This window comes from Pipistrellus hanaki (genome assembly GCF_964339955.1).
Source record: "Pipistrellus hanaki genome assembly, chromosome: 2".
NCBI classification, from domain to species: Eukaryota; Metazoa; Chordata; class Mammalia; order Chiroptera; family Vespertilionidae; genus Pipistrellus; species Pipistrellus hanaki.
Genome location: NC_140504.1, coordinates 192,649,787 through 192,668,994, shown reverse-complemented (window position 1 = coordinate 192,668,994; position 19,208 = coordinate 192,649,787). Strand labels below are relative to the sequence as shown.

At 56.3% G+C, this 19,208-nt stretch overlaps 1 protein-coding gene across 1 annotated transcript in view; it reads left to right on the top strand.

Moving 5' to 3' along the window:
* The window catches only part of FHAD1 (forkhead associated phosphopeptide binding domain 1), an 85,601-nt gene that overhangs the window by 14,852 nt on the left and 51,541 nt on the right, over nucleotides 1-19,208 (top strand). Inside the window, exons 3-10 of the mRNA XM_084875292.1 lie at nucleotides 347-556; nucleotides 1,960-2,227; nucleotides 2,791-2,900; nucleotides 6,127-6,363; nucleotides 10,228-10,351; nucleotides 12,601-12,731; nucleotides 13,034-13,123; nucleotides 14,762-14,866. Coding sequence (XP_084731418.1) covers nucleotides 347-556; nucleotides 1,960-2,227; nucleotides 2,791-2,900; nucleotides 6,127-6,363; nucleotides 10,228-10,351; nucleotides 12,601-12,731; nucleotides 13,034-13,123; nucleotides 14,762-14,866 — 1,275 coding nt within the window. The remainder of the gene's footprint in view (nucleotides 1-346; nucleotides 557-1,959; nucleotides 2,228-2,790; nucleotides 2,901-6,126; nucleotides 6,364-10,227; nucleotides 10,352-12,600; nucleotides 12,732-13,033; nucleotides 13,124-14,761; nucleotides 14,867-19,208) is intronic.

The following is a 19,208-nucleotide window of genomic DNA, read 5'->3' as shown; positions in this document are numbered from 1 at the left end:
GCGAACAGAGCACACCTGTGTGGAGCCGGGAGCTAGGAAGTGGCGGTTCTCTGGCCAGGCATGTGCCTGTCCATTCGGACCCCCCCCCCCCAGGTTCCCTCTGCCTCTGTGCTGCCTGACTCCCACCCAACAATCGCGGGCACCTGCCTGGGTCCGGAGGGGAGAGAGCACGTATCCCAGCTCCCCCTGCACGCGCTGTGTGACCTTGGGCCGGTCACTGACCCTCTCTGACCCTCAGCGTCTGCATTTAAGAATGAGTATTGTTGTGACCAGCCAGGCAGGCACCCGGGGGCGCTTGCTAGCCCCCGTCTCCTGTCCTCCCGGCCCTGACTGCCCTGCTTTTCAGTCTAAGGACATCGACAACCACCACGCGCTCATCGAATACGATGAGGCCGAGGGCAGCTTCGTCCTCCAGGACTTCAATTCCCGCAGCGGCACCTTCGTCAACGACTGCCATATCCAGAACGTGGCCGTGAAGCTGCTGCCCGGGGACCTCCTGAGGTTCGGGTCCGGAGAGCTGATCTACGAACTCGTCATCGAGAACCAGCCTCCCCCGGTGAGTCCCGTGGGTCAGGTGCGTGTTGGGGGGGCAGGAGGGGTGGGCGGAGGGCGAGGCTCAGGGGGAGCCGGTCCTGAGCGTGTGGCTGATGCCAAGCTGCGCACACAAGTGGCAGCGGGGACGGGAGTGGGTGAAGTTCAGGCCCAGCCCCGTGGGCCCCAGGAGGAGCGGGTCCTCGCGCCCTCTTCTGGGCATTGGGTGGAATTACAGGCAAGAGGTTCCCAGTGGCCAACACACAACTCCTGGAGTTTTAATATTTTTTAGGTTTGTTTTTAGGTTGGCATTTACCCCCCCTCACTTTCGGCCCATTCATTCAATACGTCTTCATCAAACCAAGGGGAGAATGGTTTGGTTATAGCAAGTCAGCCCCCGAGGAGGCTGGGGAGGGACGGGAGGACAGAGAAGGCAGGGGCAGCGTCTGAGAGTGAAGGAGGGAAGGGAGCACAGGGCGGAGGCCGAGACGCTGACATGAAGAGATTCCCTCTCCACGCCTCACGGGAAACACGGGGAAACGAGGGCGCTCCCCTGAGGGCTGCTGTGAGGAGCGGAGAGGGAGTGCGATGGATGAGGACACACATGGCACGCACTGCTGGCCCCCTTAGCCAGGAGGCGCGGGGAGCAACACCGCTGAGCACTAAGCCGAGACGGAGCCCGGAGTCAGCTCCTCTGCCTGGCACCGGCTCCCCCAACCTCCCCCCCCCGCCCCCCCCCCCCCCCCCCCCGGTTAGATGGGCGCTGTGCTCTCTGCCCTACATAGCTACAAACCTGCCCCCACCCGCCCCGGTTCGACAAAGAGGTTTCCAGGCGAGATCTCTACGGAGCCTCTGCCCAGAAGTGGTGGGTGTTGAGGGTCAAAGGTTAAGAGACAGTCGGGGTCCCTGCCACCCCAGAGCTCTCGGCTTCCAGGGGTGGATGGATCCGGGGTGCCGGAGACACACAGTGCTGATGGAGGGAAAGCAGGGCCGGGGTCCCAGCCAGCCGGCTGGGTCTCAGCGCTCTGCTCACCATCCCCCCAGCCCTGTGGACGGCAGGCGTGTCCCAGATGCTGAGGCTGCAGGGTGAGAGGACAGACCCGGAGCCCTGACCCTCTCAGAGGTGCCCTCCCGCCAGCTGGCAGCACACGGGCAAACCTCGCAGCTGGGGGACGAGCTTCAGCCTCAGCACGGAGGTCAGGTGCATTAAATGGGGTCCGAGGGGACCCCTTGGGAAGGTGCCCGGCAGGAAGGCCACGCCCATCAATAGCAATACAGCCATGGGCAGTGTGACACGCAGTGGGGAGAGTCAGGGAGGGCTTCCTGGGGGAAGTGACTCACAAGCCGAGACCTCGGGCTGCCGGGATGCGGCCAGGACAAGAGGTGGGGACAGCCCCGCTCATCCTGACCCTCCTGCTACCCCTGCAGGTCTCCTTCCCGTGGATGGGGGGCCCGGTCCGCTGGCCAAGAGCACAGCCGCCTGGGTTCGCAGAGCAGCCGGCCCACTCGCCGTTGCCGCCACAGATGCCCTTCCAGCCGGGCGTCCAGCCAGCGCCAGCGCATAAGAACTGGTCCCAGGCCTTCCCCAGGCCGACCACGGCCCCGCCGGCCTGCCACAGGCGGCCCATGAGCGCCTGCGGGAAGATGTTCTCCTTCGTGGTGGAGGGCGCCCCCCAGGCTCCCGTCATCAAGCAAGGTGCGCGCGGGCACGCCCCCTGGCGGCTCCCGGTGGGCTTGCAGCCGTGAGGATGGGTCTTGCTTTTCGTTTACTTTCTCTGATTCCACAGCAAAGCACAGTCAGTTGCGAAAAAATTATAAGAAAACAGACATCAGCCGTCTCCCGATTTCTCCTGTGCACTTTCTGTGTACAGCCCTCCCGGCTGTGTGCACTGATGTGCAGAAATACCTTGCCTTAGGAGGTTTTTAAATAGTAGTTTATTACCGCCTGGCTGGCGTGGCTCAGTGGTTGAGCATCGACCTATGAACCAGGAGGTCACGGTTCAATTCCGGGTCGGGGCACATGCCCAGGTTGCAGGCTCGATTCCCAGTGTGGAATCATTGCAGGAGGCAGCCGATCGATGATTCTCTCTCATCACTGACCTCTCCCGCTCCCCCGCCCCCCGCCTTTCTCTGTCGTTTCTTTAATTAAATGAGCTGTGATCTCAGCAGGAAATGGATGTGGGGGTTAATCTGCAGACATTCTCCGAGGCCTTCGGGACGCTCACACCCTCCCCTGTGCTCTCTGTCCACCTTGGTTAGTGTGGGCCAGCGCCGCGGAGCTGCTGGAGCAGTCGGTGGCCGAGGGCATGGCCGGGGCGGCCCCTCCCGGGGAGTTCTACATGGACCAGGACCTGGCCCAGCAGGACAAGGTGAGGGGTCCGAGGGGAGGGACTGCCCTGCCTCCTGTCCCAGAGTGCTCTTGTTACCGCTCCCACGAAACCCGCTCACGCCCGGGAAGTTCAGCCGTAACTGGGAGCTGCTCCTTTGGTCCCAGGGAGCACCCTCCGCAGCCACAGTGTATTGAGCACCTACTGTGCGCTGGGCCGTGTCCTGTGCACTCGCCGTGCAATGAGCGTGTGCCTCTTCTCCACCTTCCAAATAGACTCCTCTCACCCTCACGTGGCAGACGAGGGACCTGACGCCCAGAGAGGTTAAGTAACTCGCCCAAGGTTGCCCAGCGCGAGGGGCGGAGCTGGAATTCAAACCTGGGTCTGGTTAACTCTAAGCTGGTCCTTCCAGCTCTCCGCTAGTAACTGTTTGGTCAGCCAGGAGGGATGGACGGCGGGGAGAACACACGTCCTGGCGGGAAGAGGGGAGCACTGGGGTCAGAGAGGACTGAGAGCGAAGAGAGACCCAGAGAGGTTCAGAGTGCGGGACAGGATCCGACCGAGGCCCCAACAGGTGAACTCAGGCTGTCCTGGGGAGGGCCCCTCAGACACACTGGACGTTACCCTGAAAAAGCAGGTCATGGGGCGTCTTGCTTTCCGAGGCCCAGGGCCGGAGTCTGTGAGGAGGGAGCTCGGGTTCCAGTTAGATACCGGAGGTTCTGACCCAGGTGTCCCGAGGCTGGACTGTGAGAAGTGTGGCGGTGAGGTGAGCAGCCAGGCTGTAACTGTATCGGGTATCTGTAGCCGTGTAACAAGCCACCCAGAACGCAGTGGCTTAGAGCAGTCATTGATTATTTCCCGGAGCCTGCGGGCTGCCCGGAAGGCTCTCTGCTGCTTCCTCTGGCCTCACTCATGTAACCACCGTCAGCCAGAGCCTCGTAAGGACTGGCAGAAAGCCCGGCTGGTGTGGCTCAGTGGTTGAGCGTTGACCTATGAACCAGGAAGTCATGGTGCGATTTGGGGGGTGTGCAGGAGGCAGCCGATCAATGATTCTCATCATTGATGTTCCTCTCTTTCTCCCTCTCCCTTCCTCTCTGAAATCAATAAAAATATATTTTTAAAAAATCTTGCATAGAGCCGAAACCGGTTTGGCTCAATGGATAGAGCGTCGACTTGGGGACTGAAAGGTCCCGGGTTCGATTCCGGTCAAGGGCATGTACCTTGGTTGCGGGCATATCCCCAGTAGGGGGTGTGCAAGAGGCAGCTGGTCGATGACTCTCTCTCATCGATGTTTCTAACTCTATCTCTCTCCCTTCTTCTCTGTACAAAATCAATAAAATATATTTAAAAAAAAATCTTGCATAGAGATTACCAGCATCACTCCCACCGTATTCAGTGGGCCAGAGCAGGCGGCAGGGCTGACCTAGGTGGAGAGGGTCGGGAGACAGACTCCGCCACTGGATGTCACAGGCTGCCAAGCATTTGTAGCCGTTTTCCAATCCACCCCCTTTGTTAAACTGGAAATGCAGTGTGACCACATTTACAGTTTTTCTATTTGTGAGTCACTTGTGCCCTGACGTGAGTACAATAGCAATGAGCAAACTAGCTTACAGCCAAACAATATAAAGCCACCATCGGCTCCTCCTACCGGAGACGTGAAGGCCTGCTGGCTTCAGGCATGGCGAGATCCTCAGAACAGCCCCCGGGGCCGTCTCTCCCGTTTCCCTCCGGGCAGGCCGGCTGCATGTGTTGGAAAAGACAAACTCAGGCAACCGAGCCTGTGACTTTAAAGTAGGGCCCCAAAGGAGCCAAGACCCTTTCCCTCTGCGTGGCCACGTGAAATCCCTGAGAAAAGCCTGACTGGCCAGCCTGAGTCACATGCATGCGGGGAGGCGGGACAGGACCCCGTGGGAGAGGGAGCCCCGCCTCCAGGAAGGGACGGGGTCCTCCCCACGAAGGCAGAACCACACCCTCCCTGCAGGCTTCTTTATACGCCAGCGCCCGGCACAGGGCCTGGCACATAGTAGCTGCTCAATTAACGTGTGTCGCATGAATTATGGCCAAGCATGGAGGCTTTGGGCCACTTATCCCCGGGAGGCTGCCCAGGAGGACAGAACGTTGGATGCTGTCCTTTGGCATTTTGCCACAGGCATTGTCAGAGGCCCCGAGAGAGGCCCCTGGCAGCAGTTGGCAGTGCCAGGCAGGCTTCCTCATGACCCTGGCCTTGCCCGGGTCAGGGGAGAGGGAGGTCATGAGGCTGACCGGACAGCTCCCCAGGCCACGATCCGGCCTGGAAATTGCCCACTGAGCTCTGTCCAACCAACGGGAAATTGTTGGAAGGACAGGATTTCCTTTCAAGGCAGAAATTCAGTAGCTGCATTTTTTTTCCCTCCGTCTTTCTGACATTGTAACGATGACTTCTAGTGGCCAGTTTGGGGGATTTTTCCCTTTCGGGGGAACCACCCATTAGTTGGCTGCAGCACTTTTTCTCTCGGAGAGACTGGGGAGGCGAGGGCGGGGGGGTGTGCAGCTTGTTTTCCGGGCCAGAGTGTGCCCGAGCCCACACGCGTGATCCTGGTTCCTGCCTCGATTACGGTCCCGGTTCCGTTTCCTGGGACACATTTTTACGTGAATAACCAAGAGAGGCAGGAAGCAGTACCCGCAGAGTAGAAAGAGAAAGGAAACATTTCAGAATATATTAACTTTATGGAAGGTAAAAACTAGCCCTCCTTATAAGCAGAATGTGGTCGAATAGAATGCCGTTTCCCTCACTACCTTTCCTGGGTCCCAAGGGTCCTGGCCACCTGATACGATGCAATTTAAAAAGCATGATAAACTCTCTAGCAACCCACGTTCCCAGCGGGGATGGCTGTGCTGGGTATGAAAGTCTAACTTTAGGGGCGGGAAAGTGTTAGCACCTGTGAGGCCCAGCACCCACCTCCCGGAGACTAGACACCAGTGGCTCAGGAGATTTGCAGGCCTGCCTCCCTACCCCTCCTGCCTCCCTACCCCTCCTGCCCCCCCCCTGCTCCCCTCCCCCCTGCTGCCCTCCCCCCTGCTCCCCTCCCCCCTGCTGCCCTCCCCCCTGCTGCCCTCCCCCCTGCTGCCCTCCCCCCTGCTTCCCTCCCCCCCTGCTGCCCTCCCCCCTGCTCCCCTCCCCCCCCGCTCCCCTCCCCCCTGCTCCCCTGCCCTGCCTGCCCTCGCCTTCCTAAGCCCTCACCCAGGCCCAGGCCCAGTCACCTGCCCATCTGCCCCCCTCCGCCCCCAGGATGAGGTCATCCTGATGCTGGGAAGAGAAGTCAGCCGCCTCTCGAATTGTGAGCTCGAATCCAAGTACAAAGACGCCGTGATCGTGAACCTGCAGAACGAGCTGGCCAGCCTGAGTCAGACGCTGCTGACGGAGACCACCTTCCCCGGGGGCGAGCGGGGGGCCCCGCAGAAGGGCCCGGTTCTGAACGAGTACATCGACGCCAAGCAGAGAGAGATCCAGAGCCTGAAGAGCCAGGTAGGACCCCGAGAAAGCCCGCCGGTGAGGACCGAGTCAGGATGCAGGGCGACAGCTCAGGGAGGGGGGCAGAGGAGGATGGCGGGAGCCACCAGACGGCCAGGAAAGGGCAGTCAGCTATTGTGTAAAGCGGCTAGTGATATCGGGGAAAGGTTTAAAAAAGAAAAAGGAAAGAAATGACCTAGAAATAATCACACTGACTCATCCCACTGTGGCCTGCCTCTCTTCCCCGGTCTTCACTTACAACCGAAGGAGAATATGTTAGAACAAGGCGTCTCTGAACAAGAGGCCCAGCTGGTTTGAACTCAAATCGAGGTTCGCCCGCTCATATTTTGGTTCCTTAAATATTCTGTCTGGAGGACCTGCAGCCAGAGCACACGCACACGCACACGCACACGGCACACGGCACACGGCAGGTTGACCTGTTGGCCTGATGGTTGTATACGTTCTCCCTGGGCCCCTTACAGTATGTGTGTAACGATCTGCCCTCGAAGGTCTCCAGTCACTGAAGGCACCTGCTCTGGCTCCTGCAGCCTCTGCTGGCCAGCCACTTGTCCTCATCTCGTAGCCCCCGCTCCGCCTGGCCCAAGGTTACCGCTCTCATGGTTCAGCGCCTGCTTCACTGCACAGCAGGACAGACGCTAAGCTGCTTGTGCTTATGCCGGTTACAGACAATACGGACGTTTACTCCAGTCATGAAAGAAAAGAAGGGATTTAAAGACTGTTTGGAGTTTTCCCACAATCTGAAATCCCGAAGCTCTGGTGCTCCGGTTTAAATATTTCGTATCTGTCGGAAGCACTGGAGTCTTTGCGGGGAGGGTGTCTTCCCATCCCTTCTGGAAGTTTCTGTTGTGCCTCTGGTGTCATGCAAATAAATGCATTATGCTGATGAGAGCCAGATACTCTTTTTATTGGGTCGGCAACTAAGTAATTGCGGATTTTTTAAAGACAATTTTTTCATGGAACTAAATAACTTTATTCTGTAATGTATTGCCCATTTTGATCAATGACCTTTTGCCGTCTTTCAGGCAGCATCATAATCCCACGTTCAAAAAACTTCTGTTTTTATTAGCAAAAAACTGAATCAGGTACGATTTGACATCATCATCATTATTGAAATTTTTACCATTCAAGGAGTTTTGTAAAGATCGAAACAAAAAGTAATCAGATGGTGCAAGGTCAGGACTATATGGTGGATGTGGCAAAACATCCCAACCAAGCTCCATTAATTTTTGCCGAGTGACCAAAGATGTGTGTGGCCTTGCATTGTCATGATGGAATACAACACCTTTTCGATTTGTCAATTCGGGCCGCTTTTCTTCAACTGCATTGTTTAATTTCGTTAGTTGTTCAATGTAGACATCAGAATTGATGGTTCGGTTGGGTGGTAAGAGTTCAAAGTAGACAATTCCTTTGTAATCCCACCAAACTGATAACAAAACCTTCTTTTGATGAATATCAGCTTTTGATGTTGTTTGAGTTGGTTCACCTGGCCTGCTCCACGATCTTTTCCGCTTGATATTGTTGTAAACAACCCATTTTTCATCGCCAGTTATCAGTCGTTTTAAAAATGGATCATTTTCATTATGTTTCTTTAGCAAATCGCAGCTGCTAATGCGTTGCGTTAACTGTGATTCTTTCAGTTCGTGAGGAACCCATGTATCGAGTTTTTGAACATAGCCAAGTTGTTTTAAGTGATTTTCAATGCATGTATGTGATACATGAAGCTTCTCTGCAATCTCACGTGTTGTACTGTGACAGTCTGAACTGATTATTGCTTTGATTACGGCGTCATCAACTTCAACTGGACGACCAGAGCGTTTTTCATCTTTGAGTGAAAAATCACCAGAACGAAATTTGGCAAACCAATTTTGACACTGCCATTCTTTTAAGGCTTCGTCACCATAAACAGCACATAACTTTTTATGAGCTTGCGATGCGTTTTTCCCTTTGCAGAAATAAAAAAGCAAAATATGACGAAAATGTTCCTTTTGATTTTCCATTTTTCAACGAACGCCAAACGAAAACTACAAAACAGATCAAAAAACTTTTTTTACTGATTAACAGCTGAATAGCCAACTATCAAATAACAAAATGTGTTTTACATTTGTACTACGTCTGCAAACCTAAAAATTCAACTGAAGCCATATATGTGTGAAACCCGCAATTACTTAGCTGCCGACCCAATAAATAAATTATTCCGTGTGCCCTGTATGGAAAAGTTGCATGCTTCAGATGCCCCAGGGAAAAAGTAAATGTTACTGCCCCAAATGTCATAGATGGTACCGGAAATGGGTCAGAAAACGAAACGAAACCTTGATGGTTCGGTGAATTCTATATGAGAAAAATAATGACTAGATTTTCTGAGACCAAGAGTAAGAATGATGATCGTGAGCGCCATCTGGTGGCAAGGCTTTCACCACATTATGTGAGCTTACCCCACCCCCATCATTTTTTACGCTATGCCTACAGCATAGCACCATTACCAAGGATTCCTGTGTTTGCTCTCTTTCTAAAAATATATCTTTTATTGATTTCAGAGAGGAAAGTAAAGGGGGAGAGAGAGAAACATCAGTGATAAGTAATCATTGATCAGCTGCCTCCTGCACACCCCCCACTGGGGATGGAGCCCGCACCCTGGGCATGTGCCCTGACCAGGAATTGAAGTGTGACCTCCGGGTTCATAGGTTGATGCTCAACCACTGAGCCACACTGGCCGGGCCCTGTGTTTGCTCTTAATAACAGTAGCACTGGTGTTTACGTGAGCTAGACAAGGCTTACAAATGCACACAGACATGCTACCCGCCTACCTTCCCCCAAGACAGACGAGAGAAGCTGAAGCCAGAACATGCCGCCGCTAACACCCATGTGCCGTGTGCCGGGCGTGATCCGAGAGCACGCACATTCACTAACTTATCAAGCCATTCTCACATCCTGCCAGCTCGGGGCTCCCACCAGCCCGCTTGCAGAATGAAAAGGGAAGCAGCGTTGGGCGCCCTCCCCGTGTCCCCACGGCCTGGAAGTGGGGGAGGCCGGATTTGCAGGTCGCAGGCTGGCCCCGAGGCCATGCTAGGCTTCAGCGCCTCTGGCTTTCCACGCGGGTCCCAGAGCCGTGGGACAGGAGGGGAAGAACTGGAGCTAAAACCGAGATGCGAGTCAGAATTCCACCTCCGGCCAGCGGAGTGACCCGGCGCCAGCGGCCTCGCTCGCTGAGGCTCAGCATGCTCACTTACAAAATGGGGACTGTATCCGTCAGGCTTCAGTGGTGCTGTGACGAGCTGTCAAAAAGCAGAATGTGCCCAACCGGCGTGGCTCAGGGATTGAGCGGCACCCTATGAACAGGATGTCACGGTTCCATTCCTGGGCGGAGCTTGATCCCCAGTAGGGGGCGTGCGGGACGCAGCCGATCGATGGTTCCCTCTCATCATTGATGTTTCTGTTTCCCTCTCCCTTCCTCTCTGAAATCAATAAAAGTGTATTTTTTAAAAAAGAAGAAGTAGCATCTGAGAAGGGGCTCAGGAAGCTCTGGAATGCTCTATGATGTACACAACATCGTCATTACCATTGGAGGGAACTAATTTCATAACCGGCTCCCCTCTGTTGAATTTTTCTCCGCATCCAGTGGTGCTGGGTGATCTGGAACCAAGGGCCGGTCTGTAGATGGCTGAGAGTTCAAAGGTCGGCAGGCACGCTGGGGGACCAGCTATCCGGGCAGCAGCTGTGCCCGAGCCCCCCTGTGGGTGCACAAAGCAATGAGCTCATGTTTTGATGGCACAGGGACCGGTGGGCCTGCGGGAACAGGCCTCTCCTGTCCCTTCCCCCTGACCTGGGCGACCTCTCTGACTGCCCCGCCTCCGCCCCCAGGTCAGCGCCCTGCAGCAGGGCTACAGCCAGGTGCTGAGCCAGACCCTGTCCGAGAGGAACTCGGAGATCAGCTTCCTGAAGAACGAGGGCGAGACCTTACGGAGGGACCACGCCATCTCGTCCGGTGAGCTCTCCCCGGGCCGGCCCGGAGCTGCCCCTCCGCCATCCCAGTGCCCCAGCCTCTGCCCCTCCGCCATCCCAGTGCCCAGAGCTGCCCCTCCGCCATCCCAGTGCCCCAGCCTCTGCCCCTCTGCCATCCCAGTGCCCCAGCCTCTGCCCCTCCGCCATCCCAGTGCCCAGAGCTGCCCCCTCCGCCATCCCAGTGCCACAGACTCCCCACAGCCTCTGCCCCCTCCTCAGGGGCGGGGCGGGGCCTCAGAGATGGGCTCAGCAGTGAATTCATGATTGCCCCTAAGGCACATGTGTCAAACACAAGGCCTGCGGGCCAAATCCAGCCCGCCAGGCCTTGCAATGTGGCCCGCACCGCGCTGTCATCACTGCACTCCGCTGTCAGTTTATGACATTGTCAGTTTATGACTGTTCAGTAAACCATTCGGCCCGCGATTTAGGCTGGATTTTAGATTTTGGCCCCTTCTCTGATTGAGTTCGACACCCCTACCCTAAGGTAAGTGATGAGACGTCCGGCTTTTGGCGGGACAGTCCCGATTTTTAACAATTTGTCCTGCATCTCACGGTGTTTTAAAATAGTCCTGATTTTTTAAAACGCTGTGGGACGCGGGACAAATTGTTAAAAATTGGGACTGTCCCGCCAGAAGCCAGACGTCTGGTCACCTTACCCTAAGGGAGACTTATTGCCATCCAGTTCCCGGGCGGGGCCTGCTAAATGTCTGAGTGAACGTGGCCTCTTAGCTGGAAGGTCTAAGAACACAGGGGGCCGTGGGGCTGGGGCAGCCCCGGAAGCCGCCTTGCCCCGAATGTGGGCCCTGCTCTAAGGCACCGTCAGAGAGGGGCACCGTTTCCCCTGGTGCACGAGGGCTGAGTGAGGACCTGGTTCTTCTCACTGACTGACAGGGGTGGTCCCGCCCCACAGCCCTGGGCTGGGGGAGGGGCAGCCAGCGCCTGGGCTGGGCACAGGGCTCTCAGCCCGGACCCCTGCATGCCTTCAGCATGTTTACTGAGCACCTACCGGGTGCCAGGGCCTGTCCTGGAGCCAGGGAGAGAGCCCAGAGCAAGAGTCGGGTCCCTGAACTCACGGGGCTCACATTTGGGAGCAGGTGACAGACAGAAATGAGTAAACGTGAATCAACAAGCCCACAGCAGAGAAAACGGGCAGCGTGGTGGCAGGTGCTGCGGGGTGAAGCAGAGGGAGAAGGGCACGGACAGTCTCGGAGGAGGCGAAGGGACTAGCAGAGGCTGAGCGAGTGGGCCCTGGGGGAGGGGCAGAAGGCCAGCGGGGCTGGAGTGATGGGGACGGGGGCCGTGGGGGTGGACGGGTCAGGCGGGAGGCAGGGCCGGCACCCAGGAGGAGGCTGGGACTCAGTCTGAGGGCGCTGTGAAGCCGTTGGGGATTTTTAAGCAGAAGATGAGATGTCTAGAGACTGATGAGGACATCAGTGACAGAGAAAAAGGGAGGGAGAGAAGCAGGCGGTGAGTCTGGGTCAGGGCTATTCTTTCTTTTAACGTTTTTGGTGACTTCAGAGAAGCAAGGGGAGAGAGAAACATCAGTGATGAGAGAGAATTGTTGATGGGCTGCCTCCTGCACACCCCACACAGAGGATCAAACCCACAACTGGGGCTGTACCCTGACTGGGAACCAAATCATGACCTCCTGGTTCATAAGTCGATGCTCAGCCACTGAGCCACGCCTGGGGCTGTTGTTATCCGAGGGCCAGTCACACAGCAGAGGCTGAGCCATGAGTGAGTCACCGTCGCCGTGTGAATCTGTGCTGTGCCCGGGGCTGGCTTTTCCTCGGCCTCACTCCTTACACACTCACACCCCGTCCTCTCCCCCACGCCACCCTGCCTGCCAGGCCTCTGCTCATGCTCCCCTCTAACTGGAAAGTCCTAAGAAATTTGCACGGGCCAGGCACGGCTCCAAGCATCGGAAATAGAAAGATGAACTCGCTGAGCCCTGGCCTTCCTCCCTGACATCGGCTCCTCAGGCCTCATCCTCGCTTCAGGCCTCTCTCAGACACCACTCGGTTTGGTCCCCGAGCCCCCCAGCATCGGGTACGCCCTGCGGCCAGGCCCCAGCCCAACAGGACCCAGTGTTCTGTGTGCACAGCCCGGACTGAGCCGCAGGGCCGGCCTGCTGCAGTGACAGGCAGCTCGCGCTCCCCGCCTCCCCGTTCTCAGTGGTCCACGCTGTTGTCTCTTTGACCTTGTGAGTCTCTCGGGTTTGTTTTTAAACAGGGATGGTGTCGTCTTTGCAAAAAGACGTGGTCGCCAAGGATGAGGAGGTGCAACAGCTGAAGCAGGAGGTGAACCAGCTGAAGAGCGAGAACAAAGAGAAGGACCGCCAGCTGGAGGCCATCAGCTCCAGAGTGAGTGCAGCTCTCCTCTGGGCAAAGAGGAGACTGACCTTCTCGGCCCCTCCCTCCCTCCCTCCGGCCCAAACACCCCGAGTAGCTCGCTGGCTCTTGAAAAAGAATTCAGACACTTTCCTCCTCAGAACCCGTGAGCAGGGGCCCTGGGAGCGGCCGCAGGTCCCAGCATCCCCTGGCACAAACGGCCTGGACCACGGGAGTGTGGGGCGCGAGGGATCAAACAGCACAAGCTCTGCGGGGCCACCGTGGGGACCGGGCCCCCATCAGCCCCCGCGGCCTGCTGCCCTCTCTCCCCACAGTGCTCCCTGCTCAAGGAGGCGCTGACCAAGGAGGAGGCCCAGAAGGAGCACCGGGAAGCCCAGGAGAAAGAGCTGAAACTCAGCAAATCTGTGAGTGGACTGTCCTCGCCCCCGGGCGCCCACGGACAGGCTCTGACCTTCCGGTTTGGGCAGGAGCACCGACTCCGGGGTTTCCCATGGAGATAGTTAGGGCCGCCTCCTCACTCTGATTGGCTGCCTCTGGGAGGACACGGGTGGGAAGACCCTGGGAAACACACCCTCCCAGCATTCCCCGGGCGTTTCTCTCAGAGCCGGGCCGGGCCGGGCTGGGCTGGGGTCGGGGTCAGGGACAAGGACAGGGTCCGGCCGGGAGGCCACCACAGGCTGCCAGAAAGTCCCTGTGCTCCCGTCCCGGGGCCTGTGATGCCCAAACCAGCATGTCCCGCTGTCACATGTTCATCGTAGGGACACTGATCACTGTCACCAGCCCAACACTCTTCCTTACGTCACTTCACTCCCACTCGTAGCAACAGCACAGGGGCATCCTGTGCCGCTACAGAAGGCGGCTGTTAAAGGTGCAGGGAAAACCGACCACGACACCCAAGTGTCCATTTCCTGGGCCAGTGGGACCCTCCTCCGCCCCAGCCGGCACAGCTCCAGTTCGGGGGGCGCACTGCGTCTTTAACAGAAGGGGAGCCGCACCCCTCCCGCGTCAGGAGCACCCCCGTTCTCGCCTCCGTGGGAGGAGGAAAATCCGTTGTTTGTCCTTCCAAACTGGGCCCTTTGTGTCTTCCAAACGGCCCTTTCCCAGCAAAAATATACCCCAAGAGGAATCACTGTAAAATTATCCTAATGGACTGATGGATGTCTCCCACGGTTCCATCCCCGGGTACAGCTGATTTTCTGCGGGGGCTGTTTCTCTGTTTTCCGTGTCCATCACGGAAAACGACAGGTTCCTGAGGGGAGAAACTGGGGATTAAGAAATTAGAGAAAGAAGAAAGAGACATGGAGGCAGAAATAGATTCATCAAGCTGGGCGCTAGGTGGGCGCCATCTCTCTGATGGAGAGGCAGCAAGGCGAACCCCCAAGACATGCAGGTTTATTTATAGGGTCAAAGGAGCTTATTTGCATTTTTTAAAAATATATTTTATTGGTTTTTCTTACAGAGAGGAAGGGAGAGAGACAGAGAGCTAGAAATGTCGATGAGAGAGAAACATCAACCAGCTGCCTCTTGCACACCCACTACCAGGGATGTGCCTGCAACCAATGTACATGCCCTTGACCGGAATCGAACCTGGGACCCTTCAGTCTACAAACCAACACTCTACCACTGAGCCAAACCAGTTTCGGCTTATTTACATTCTTAACTAGGCCCTAGCATTACTGGATTTACATATCTAGACACACCCCTGCCGACACCTGGACAAAGGTACTCTGCCAGTGCCTGGGGCTCAGCTAACAATTTAAAGAATGTCCATGTGCGTTCTCAGGAGGCCCTCTACAATTTTCAAACAAAACTAGCCATGGTCAGTATGTCACTTGAAAAAAAAAAAAGTCTGCTTTGCTCTGCAGACATAGGATCATCCCCCTCCCCCCCCCTGCCCGCCCAGGGACGGGCCTTAGCGGGTCCCCAGTAGGTCCTCGCCTTCACGCGCCGGTGAAAGGCATTATGGAGACCCAGCCCTCTCCGTCCAGAAGGCGGGTCCGGCGAGCCGGCAGGGAAGCTGACTTTTGTCGAAACTCTTCCAGCAAATCCAAAACATGGAGAGAGAGATGAGGAGGCTCAGGGAGGAGCTGAAGAAGAGCACCTCTGACCAGAGCGTGGTCTGCAAGACGCTCCGGGAAAAGAGCAAGGTACGGCCAGGGCAGCCGCGGCCCAGCCCCCGCTCCGGGCCGGGCGCTCACATGCATCCTCTCCTCGCAGCGAGGCAGCGACGCTGTGCCGTCTGTGCCGGTTTTAACCCCACTTCACAGCTGGGGAAACTGAGGCTCACGAGAGCAAAGGGGGTTTTCCGATGTCCCTCAGCTAAAGTCGTTGCGGCAGGACTCAAACCCGGGTCTGCCTGGCTCCAAGGCCCCTGTGTGCGGCTGCTCCCCCAGCCCGCCTTCAGGTCTGAATTGTGACATTATCCCGAATCGGTCCACTTAAGCCACGTTTGCCAGTGATGCTCAAACTGAAATGCTGCTGCTAATCGTCCTCTGTGTGTGTGTGTCCCATCTTCAGTCTTTGAGAGAAGGCGTGTTTTTAAAAAGCTCACCATGACCGGGGGTGTGTGTATTTCTCCTTTTAATGTCGCTAACTCTTGCTTTGCCCATTTTGAGGCCGTGTTGCCAGGTGCATGTACGTTTAGAATGTTAATTCTTCCCGGTGGGAAAGGAAACGCCCCCTGGATCATCGTAGAAATCTCCGTGTCTTCTGGTGTTTCTTCTCCCGAAAGTCTGCGTTGCCGTTAACGCAGATCCATTGGCCACCAGCCTTTCTGTTGGTTAGGGTTTTCACAACATCTTCGTCGTCATTTTCCTGCCCATCTTTGTTTTTAAGGTTTTTTTTCTCTCTCTCTCTCTTCTAAATAGCATGGCGTTTTATAAAACCCAGTCACAATCTTTATATAAAGTGCAATTGCTGGTATATTGATTGGGGCTTAACTCTACCCTCTTAGAACGATTTTTCTGCACTGTATTTCCTGTTCTCTCCTTTCTTGGGTTCTTTTGAGTTGATGGTTTTCTGTCATTCCATTTTTGTCTCTGCTTGGAAATGTTTCACGCCTTAATTATACTTTTAGACGAGTAAGACAGTAGCATTGACCCCGGACTTGCCAAAATCCGATATCTGTTGAGTTTCTGAGTCTTTAAGCGCTCGCCCCAGGAGCTGTGCTCTGCATTCTTGATGATGACTCTGCCCTTGGCCTTGGCAATGCTGATGACAGATTCTTTCAGAGGTGTGTGTGTGTGTGTGTGTGTGTCTGTCTGTCTGTCTGTCTGAAAAATGTACGCTTAACCTCCGTGTTTGACGGAGTGCTGAATCCCAGTTGGCAGTGGTTTTCTTTCAGCTCCTTACAGGTAGCCTGAGGTTCATCTTCCTAGGATTTTTTGGCTCCTGGTGTTTCTACTTTGAGGTCGTTGTCGAGCCTAATATCGCCCCTTTGCAAAAGCTCTGCTTTCTCTTGGGCTGCTTTAAGAGTCTCTGTCCCCGCGGTTTCCAGCGGTCTGACGATGCTTTATCCGGATGTGGGTTTATTTATTTATTTATTTGCCTTGCGCAGAGTTCACGGGCCTTCCTGAGCCGTTGGCTTGGCGTTCTGGTTTGTTCTGCGCTGGGGGGCTACCTACCACACAGGCAGTGAGGAGCTACCGGAGGCCCTAAACGACACTGATACCGGCACATTTGTCATCAATAGTAACGGTGAAGCTGGCAGCTGTGATTTCTCATGTGTTTTGCCAAACATTTCATCGTTTTCTTTTTAAAAAAATAATATTACTATTGATTTCAGAGATGGAAGGGAGAGGAAGAAAGAGATAGAAACATCAATGATGGGGGAGAATCATTGATTGGCTGCCTCCTGCACAGCCCCCATTGGGGATTGAACCCACAACCCAAGCATGTGCCCTGACTGGGAATCAAACAATGACCTCCTGGTTCATAAGTTGATGCTCAACCACTGAGCCACACCGGCCAGGCTCATTTTTTTTTTTTTCATTCTTACAACGACTCTAGAACCTAGAAACGATCCTTCCCTCTTTACAGGCGAGGGAGTCAAGGCTGCTAGTTACTAATACAGCCAGTACCCCAGAGCCAGTCATTGGCACAGCCAAGGCCGGAAGCCACACACACACACACACACACACACACACACAACACACATACATACACACACCAGCCACGTGTGACTGTTCACATTGACATTTACCAAAATTAAAGAAAATGTAAAATTCAGTTTCTCAGTCACACCTCAAGTGCTCTGCCCAGGTATGGCTCACAGCTGCCGTGTTAGACAACAAAAACAGGAAGCCAGTCCATCAGACAGAGCTGTTCTACAGCCTGGTTACTCTCAGGATCATGAAGAATGTTCTGGAAGGCAATGAAAATAGAGGCCAGAGGCACGTTTTCAGAGGCCAAAGGTTCTCAGCGCCTGGCGGGGCCTAGCCCAGGGTGGGGCAGGGGTAGGAGCGGAGCAGCGGGGGATCTGAGAGGGATGGGAGCACGGGGTTTGGAGAGCAGCGGGTGTGAGAGAGGGGCGCGGGAGATGACCCCGGGCCTGAGGCCAGGGTGGGGCTGTTCATTATGGTGGGGACCACGGAGGAGGGCAGAGTCCGGGTTGGAGTCTGCCTTGTAGTGGAGGAAAGTCTGCTGAAACGGAAGTCAGAGCTCCTGAGACCTGGGAGGGGTGTTTGTGGAAGAAACTGGGCCCAGGGAGGGTGTGCAGCTTTTCCAAGTTCACGTGGACCCCACTGCTCAGCGTTAGCTGTGAAGGGTCCTCTGGCTCTTTTATTACGTCCCTCCCCGCTCCCCTTCGGCTCCTGAATAAACAGCCTTGGAGCGTTTCTGTACAAACCCTCCCGTTTATTTCGGAGAGTTTGCCTCATTTCCTGATAGTGCCAGAGCCCTGGGCTCAGCACATGCTCCCAAAACGTATATTGTTCCGAAATGAATTGAGCAGCTGCAGGGCCCGTGACGGCCAGCAGAGGGCAGCACTGAGCACTCCCAAGCTCCCCTCCTGTGGACCGTTACCCAAACCAGGGGAAAGCGATCAGCTGACTTCTCTGTTTTAAACGCCTTCCCTCACAGGCTGTGGTTCACCGCTTAGCAAGCCTCCCGGAGTGGGTTCCAGAGCCCTCTTAGGCTAACCACTGCGAGTCCCCGCGATGCCTCTGTGAGGCGTACTAGCATCATCGTTCCCATTTGACAGATGAGAACACCGAGTCGCAGAGCAGGGCAGTAACTCTCTCAGTTACTAGGGTCCCAGGGCTCCTTAGGGGCTGAGCTGGGATCGGAGTCTGCGGTTGACAAAACAGAGACAAGCCCAGGGTGCAGAGCTCGGCCCTTTCCCCAAGGGGCCCTGCACACCCCTGACCCCTGCAGCCGCCCCTCCCCCTCGGGGGCTCCCCGGCCATTAGCCCTCCTGGAGGGATTTCCCAGAGTGCATTACGATCGCATTAGCAGCAGCGCCTGCTTTCATCGCCCTTTCAGGTTGAAGAGAAGCTTCAGGAGGATTCCAGAAGGAAATTGCTTCAGCTCCAAGAAATGGGGAGCAGAGAGAGCCTCATTAAAGTCAATTTGGAAAGGGCAGTAGGTCAGGTAGGCGTGCGAGCTCCAGGGCCCCTCCGAGGCCCCGTCCGTCCCCCAGGGGTCGTCCGCGCCCAGTGGCTGGTGGGAAGCGTGAGGAGGAGGAAGGTGGCCGTGGTGTGCTGCTCCCATTGACCTCGTGGGCAGCGGCTTCGCGTGGCTCCTGCCTCCCCGTGGACGTCCTGAGGGGCGCTCCCGATGGGAGCCGTCGCCCGAGACCCCGGCCACGCAGCCACCCTTCAGTGCCTGCCCCATTAACCAGCTGCCCGCCGTTCCCTCCTGGGAAGGATCTGAGCCTATTGACCCCAGCAGTGTTTCCAGCACCTTCTCCCTAACATCTTCACCCTGACATTCACCCCTCTCCTGCCTCCTCTGGGCCCCAGCAGAGGTCCCGTCAGCATCCATGAGGAATGCCCCTTTTCCTAAGAAAGCAAAGCCCCGGGATGTCCGAGCTCCTGCGAGACGGAGACCCCGGGCAGGGTGGTGAGCTGGCTAGCCTGGCCGGTCTGGGTGCGTTTTCTGGGCTGGATGGCCCTTGGCCCCTCCCCTTACACGTGGCATATCGTGAGAGCCAGAGCATGCAAACAAAGCTTCATCACAGGCTAAGGGAGAGCCAACGGGAAGCCGGGTCAGGGGCACTGAGCCCACCACGGAGAGCCCCCCGGGGCTCCTCCTCCTGGCCACCACGGCTCGAGGGCAGCCAAGGGCGTCAGCGTGCACACGAGGCTGTGCTGCTTTTCCGGGAGGATCCTCAGAGCGTCTGTGAGCCACCACCAAGGCGAAGCACCGCGATCCTGAGGGTCCTTCCCTCCCGCCCGGCCCCGCCCCAGCGCCCTCCCCTCGGGCAGCGTCCACCTGACCCGCATGTGGCCGGGCTCCGTCAGCGGCACCAGCTCATAGCGATGCTGACTC